Raw genomic sequence first — 6881 nt, 5'->3', positions numbered from 1 at the left:
GTGATTCGAGATCCTGTGCTCACCGCGACCAGAAAAAGAGTCTTCGTGCACGATCAGCTACGGCTCCCTGGTGAGTATGGGGGAATCATTGTCTAAGGAACAGGTAAAGCATGCTGACGAATTGCAACAGGCAGTGAGACAGTGCACAGGAGAGGCGATTTCGGTGAAGGACCTCCGGGAACTGATACAAGAAGTATCTTGCCAGTGCCCGTGGTACCCTTTAGCGGGGACCAGAAGACTAGGAGACTGGGAAAAAATAGGGAGGGAGTTAAAGGCAGAGCTCCATGCTCCCATGCTGATCTTATTGACATGGCAGAAAGTACACAAAGCGCTGGAAGTCATGAATCCAGAAGCTGGAAATCTGCTATTGAAAGATATTGCACCTTCACCCCTTCCCTATCCCACTCTCTTACCAGTGGCCGTTACACCGACCACTCCCAAACCTGTCGCCTCGCAGCCATTAAGGACTGGGGGCCACTCCCAGATCGTTAACGCGATTCAAGCTGCCCGTCAGGCCGGTCAGCTCGATCTCTCTGAGGACTGGGAGGGAGAAACCCCAGTGTTCTTTCCTTTAACGAGGGGGGAACCACGTGGGGAAGGGGAAAACAGGCAGATCCCGTTAACTTGGGAAGCCATTCCCTATTCAATTCTGCGTGAGTTGAACAAGGCTATAAAGGAAAATGGTTTACAATCCTCTTATTTTCAAGGAATGATAGAGGGGATCACTAATGTTAGGCAGAAAGTCTCTGAATTCTTTCTTGATTTCATCAAGCACCTTACAGAGGCACAGATTAATAATCAGGAAGCCCAAACTGAATTGCTCAAGAAATTTGCTAAAGAAAACTGTATTTCAGAAAATAGGTGCATTATTCAGGGTTTGGGCCATGATCCAGATATTGCAAGCATGATAAAATCTCGCTGGGATTTTGGCATAGGTGACTACCAAGCTTCTTTTGACTCAGGGTAAAGCCCTCGGGAATATTGTTCATTCTCCAGATGCTTGCAACGATCTTTATCAGGGATCACTAATTCTTAGTCACTGATCTTATTAAAATTTCTGTTCCTCTTACAAGGTATGCATTTTCTCTAATTTTTCAGCTTTCTTCTCTTCTACAACGTGCTTTGGAAAGATTTTGTAGAACAGGTTTTTTCCATCTCTCTACAGATTTATATGGTCTTGTTCTTATAAGCAAGCATTTTTAGAAGCGATATGCATTAAACCACAATCTGCATTAGTATTTTAGGGTACTTGCTCGAGCACCCTCACCTTCTGAGGTTAGATGGGTGGCAGCCTGAGAAAGGATCTTTTCAGTTGTGACACTAAAATGATGGAATTCCATTCACAAAGAGATTTTCTTGTTTTTCTCAATCACTGCACATGCCAGTGGATTAGAACTGAACTGTTGTATTTGGCTTTGCATTAATGACCTCTTTTCTTATTTCTGTGTTTTACTCAGTTGTTTTCAATTGGCTTATATAATGTATCAAATAATGTTTTCATGGTTTTGATGATTAGCCACCTAAAGACATTTTAAAATTTAAAATTTGGCTGTAATTGATAGAGCCTCCAGCTGCAGTAGCAGGAGTGCTGTTTAGCGATTTGGAATCAGGCTCTCTTTTTCCAGTTCCTAGGCTAGGAGCTTAGTTAGAAACTTATCTTGCTTTCTTACCTATCACCCACTAATCTACACAACTAAAAGGTTTTCCGTAGCACAGGAATGATCCTTTGTTTACAGCCCAGGAAGAACTTTAGCTTTTGTTTCCTGACCCCCGCTTCAAGGAAGAAGGGGGGGGGTGGAGTTCGGTCTTGGAATTTTTTGGTCAGCAGTTAGGAAGTATGCTCACTGAAACGCTGCTATGCCTCAATAGAGCTTTATCAGTCAGAGCTGTCTAGCTGCGTAATATTTATAGGTCAGGGAAGTGCCTGGCTACGATGGAGGTAGAAATTTTTATATAAGACAAAATCCTTTTGTCTTTATTTTATGTTTTGCTACCTTTTGGGTAAAAGCAAGGCACAGAACCTCTTTGGGGAATGTGTCCACAGTTTTTATTACATCAATTTTTTAATGTGTAATTAGCAGTGAGAATTTTTTCTTTTGGTCAAATTCTTTTTGGGTTGTCTTTTTAAAGGAGGACCTACATTTTGTTTTGACTCAGGCTACCTGATTTATATCAGACAGCCCTAATCTTTCACAGGTCAATTGTTTGTTTTGTCACTGGAATGTGTGGAGATTAGCTCTCTCTTGGCGCTCCAGCCATTCCAGCCCTCAACAGGAGATGAGACTGCCTCGTGGAGTCCCTCTCTTTCTTTGAATTTGTTTGGTCCAATGCTTGAGCACTATGAAAGCTCTAAGCCTCCAGGTTTCCTTCCAAATGAGTATTTGCTCTATCTTGTTTCTAATGTTTTCAGTTATCATTTTCTTTGAAAAGGGTTATTACTGATGTCCCAGTAGATGGCCTAACGGTGTTTACCGATGGATCTCCCTCACCAGGAGTCTTAACCTGGCAACAACCAGATGGTATATGGTACAGTAAGTTTACAGGTCCGCAGATAATCAGCCACCGGTTGGAACTGGCAGCAGCAGTGTTGGCCCTGGTCTTTCTGAGTCTCAACTATTTAATTTAATTTAAATTCTGATAGTTTGTATCTCTGTAATCTTTTATCTGTAATTGAATATTCATATTTGTCTCCAGTATGTGATGAACAACTATTAAGTGTGTTTTTAGCTGTACAAAAATCACTGTAACAGTGAACAATGTATGTAGCTCATGTGAGACGCCTTTTCCTGGTTTTCTCACTGAAGGAAATGCATGAGCTGATTCTCTTGTTTCATTTGTTGTTCAGTCTCCAATTGAGAGTCATGCCTTGCATCATCAAAATGCAAAGGCATTAGCCAAGGAATTCCACCTTCCTTTGGCAGAAGTATAAGCTAATGTCCACTATGCGCTAATCAGGCTTCTCACCCCTCCATTGGTGTGAACCCCCGTGGATTTGGAGCTAACCAAGTTTGGCAGATGGATGTCACTCTTTTTCCACCCTTTTCCCCTTGGAAGCATCTCCATGTAGTCATTGATACCTACTCTGGGTACATCTTTGCTACCATGCAAAAAGGAGAAAAAGAAAAACATTTCCATGCACATTTACTCCGAGCATTTTCAGTCATGGGTGTTCTAGGCACCCTAAAAACAGAGAATGTGCCTTCATATTGCTCCACAGCATTCGCTCAATTTTGTGTGCAATGGAACATCAAACATGTCTTTGGAATTCCTTATAATTCCACTGGTCAAGCTATTGTAGAGCGTGCCAATGGGACCCTGAAATGCATGCTCGACAAACTAAAACAAAAAGGGGGAATTGGGATTTCCCTTTTAGACAAGGAATCCCTGCTTTCAAGTACTTTGTTTACTCTAAATCATCTTAATCTTATTTCTTTTAATTCTCAATTTTTAGCTAGGACTCAGCATCATTTCCAGACCGACGTCCCTCTTCCTCGGGCCCAGGATCAATACCGTCGTTTACCAGACCCGAGGTGGTACGGGCCAGTCCCATTGATTACCTGGGGCTGGGGCTACGCAGCAGTTGCCCTTCCCTCTGGGTGGGTTCCTGCTTGTTGTGTCCGCCCTGCACTTAATGGTTGGCATCAGGGGTTAAGCAACCCAATTCCTCAGTTCAACCTGCAGCTGCAGGAGATGGAGCCCATGGTCAAGAGAAAACGGGGAGGGAAGACATCCAAACCCCCCAGTGACTTGGGGGGCAATAAAGGGCCTGTCTGATCAAGCCGAGCAGCAACTCAAGGACCAAGGACTTCCAGAAACTCTGGAAAACTTTCTTGCTGCTGTTATAACAGCCTTACATTTTAATTCTGTTGTTATTTGGTTATGTTGTATGTGTGGGTTTTTACCAAGTGGGGTTGCCACTCCGCATTATATGTCTGCACCTAATCACTGGGTCCGCCATGTTGCTTATATGTTTCAATTTCATGGGAAAAATGTGTCTTTAATCTATGAATCCCGTCTGTCGGTAGCTTCTATGTCATTTATCCCAACTCCCTTTAATTCACCTGAGATGGTGCTGGCTGAATTACAAAATGTAGACAAATCAAAGTTATTTGCAGGGAACTTTTCACAAGTTAAGCGCTTTCAACAATTTCGATATCAGCGCACAATGCCAGGTCTCTGTTTTTGTTGTCATGCAAAAAATTCGGCATTTCATAATTGGACACCCAAAAATCACAGTGATAGAATATGGGTAATGTGTTGCCAATCCCATGAAACTTTTCAGCGCCGAAACATGTATCGGGCTTATCATTGCCTTAAAACAAAAAAGGGGGAGATGTAGAGATTCGGCCTGAGGGCGTTGGCAAACCACGCTCTCTGAGGCTGCACCTCTGCATCTAACCTAGACCAATCAGGATACTATAGCACAGCAATTGCCTTATATGTAAAAAGGATTACTTGAAGCCTATCAGTTTGCTCCACGCTACCTTGCGGGATTACTTGAAGCCTATCAGTTTGCTCCACGCTACCTCGCGGGATTATTTGAAATGATTTACGTGTATGTATAAATAAAGGATTCCCCTCTGTTCGAGAGGTCTTTTGCAGGAAATCCTTCTCCGTGTCATTCTTCCTCATTGCTTCCCGACAAGTACCATCTCATACTATGCAAACAAGCTTTAGCTCCACACTTTAATTTTTCCCCTTCCCAGGCCCTGTACCAAATCTTCAGGAATTTCCTAACCTGGAGTTGGCATTCCAGCCCCCCCCCGAGTGGGGGGTAGAAGTCTCCCACTGCTAGATCACACCTCTCTGCCATCAGCCAGCTGGCCAGTGGGAAATTTCCCCTTCAAAGAGAAGGTGTGACTTCTCCTTGTGACAGCCTGGTTCTAATGCAGCCACAAATGAAGAGCATGGGCACAGATTTGACTGGTGTGGGCAGCAAGGATGAGCATGGGCCTGGCCTCAACTTGAACCTGGGCCCAATACAGACTATGGTTAGTAGACAGGCCAGTCCTACTGTCCATAAGAATTAATGGGGAGTCTGAGGCTAGGTCTCTCTGCATCTAATGGTTTCATTTAGCTACTGTGACTAGTGCCTATTAGGGGACTTTACCATATTATGAGTATAAACCATATTTCCCCACACTGAGACATTATGACAGTTCTTTATTACCCTATATTATTACACCATAGAAAATACATTTCCCATTTAAATATATTTATTGACTTGGCTTGCAGAAAGAAAAAAGCTTTAACATAAACAATGAATTCACATCTATAACCACCAACATAATTAGAATCAGAATAGATTCTTGGATAAAAATTTTGTTTTGCTAATGACTCTTTGAAAAGCTTCCTTCACATCTTTGTTTCTCAGGCTGTAGATGAGGGGGTTCAGTGTGGGATTCACGAGGGTGTAGAACACAGAGGCCCATTTGTCCTGGTCTAATGAGTAGCTGGAGGGTGGTCTCATGACTGTCCCATAACATGACTGTCCCATAAAACAGTGTGACCCCAGTCAGGTGGGAAGCACAGGTGGAGAAGGCTTTGCGTCTGCCCTCAGCAGAACGGATCCTCAAAATGGCAGCGAAGATGAAAAAGTAGGAGATCAGGATGACAATGATGGTGCTGATTTCATTGACCCCACAGAAGAAAAAGAGGAGTATCTCACTGGTAGAAGTATCAGAGCAAGATAGTGCTATGAGTGGGGGGATTTCACAAAAGAAATGGTTGATGATATTGGGGCCACAGAATTCTAAAGTGAAGGTGAGACTGGTATGGGCCACCATGCTCATCAGACCTGCAAAGTAGCAAAATATCCCTAGTACCACACATACCTTCTTTGACATGACTGTAGTATAATGGAGAGGACGGCAGATAGCTGCATAACGATCGTATGCCATGGCAGCTAAGGTGTAGCATTCTGCATCCACAAAGGCCACAAAAAATACAAACTGAATGACACAGTTGGAGAAAGAGATGACCTTGGTCTGGCGCAGGAAGTCAGCCAACATCCGAGGGGCTATGGCAGTGGAGTAGCCCAGGTCCATAATAGAGAGGTGGCAGATAAAGATATACATGGGAGTGTGAAGCTGCCCATCCACAATTATCAGGAGGATCATGCCTACATTCCCTACTATGTTTGCCAGGTAGATGAACAAGAACAGCACAAAGAGGGCAAGCTCTAGTTGTGGGTCATCTGTAAAGCCTACAAATATGAACTCGGTCACAGTGGTATGATTGCCATCAGCCATCTCAGAGGTTCTGCAGGTGATAAGAAGTAGAAGGGGTAAATTAAGGGATTCACTTTGAGAGGGAGAATATTCTACAGCTGAGAACTGGAACATGGAGAAATGAGGAGAACTGAAGAAGAGGAACTGGGTTTTCTTACCCTGCTTTTCACTAGCTGAGGGAGTCCCAGAGCAGCTTACAAACACCTTTCCGTTCCTCTCCCCACAACAGAAACCCAGTGAGGTAGGTGGGGCTGAGAGAGCTGTAAAAGAACTGCTCTGTGAGAATTGTGACTAGTCCAAGGTCACCCAGCTAGCTGCATATGAAGGACTAGATAATCAAACCCAGCTCTCTAGATCAGAGTCTGCTGCTCTAATATATACTCAGAAAGAAGCATAATCTATTGCAGAAGGAATTTGGAGGGGTTTAACACAAGCACACAGTTTTTAAAAGGGTTCTGATTTTACTTCAAGCCTGGGGTATCCCTCAAATTTCAGAAGGAATTCCTTCTTTCAGGAGGAAATAAAATTACTCCAATAAATGTGACAATACTGAGTATTGTTATTGTTATTGTTATTGTTATTGTTCAATTTATTTCCCGCCTCTCCCTATAGTCATATCACTTGATAAATGTTTAACAAATTTTAAATTAT

At 43.1% G+C, this 6881-nt stretch overlaps 1 protein-coding gene across 1 annotated transcript; it reads right to left on the bottom strand.

Moving 5' to 3' along the window:
• Positions 1–5296: 5296 nt before the first annotated feature.
• Positions 5297–6251, bottom strand: LOC143828899 (olfactory receptor 5AR1-like). The gene is given in 2 exon segments (XM_077319062.1): positions 5297–5473; positions 5475–6251. Coding segments are annotated over 2 exon segments (954 nt in total).
• Positions 6252–6881: the final 630 nt, after the last annotated feature.

This window comes from Paroedura picta, chromosome 2 (genome assembly GCF_049243985.1).
Source record: "Paroedura picta isolate Pp20150507F chromosome 2, Ppicta_v3.0, whole genome shotgun sequence".
NCBI lineage: Eukaryota > Metazoa > Chordata > Lepidosauria > Squamata > Gekkonidae > Paroedura > Paroedura picta.
This window is presented reverse-complemented; position numbering and strand designations above follow the sequence as displayed.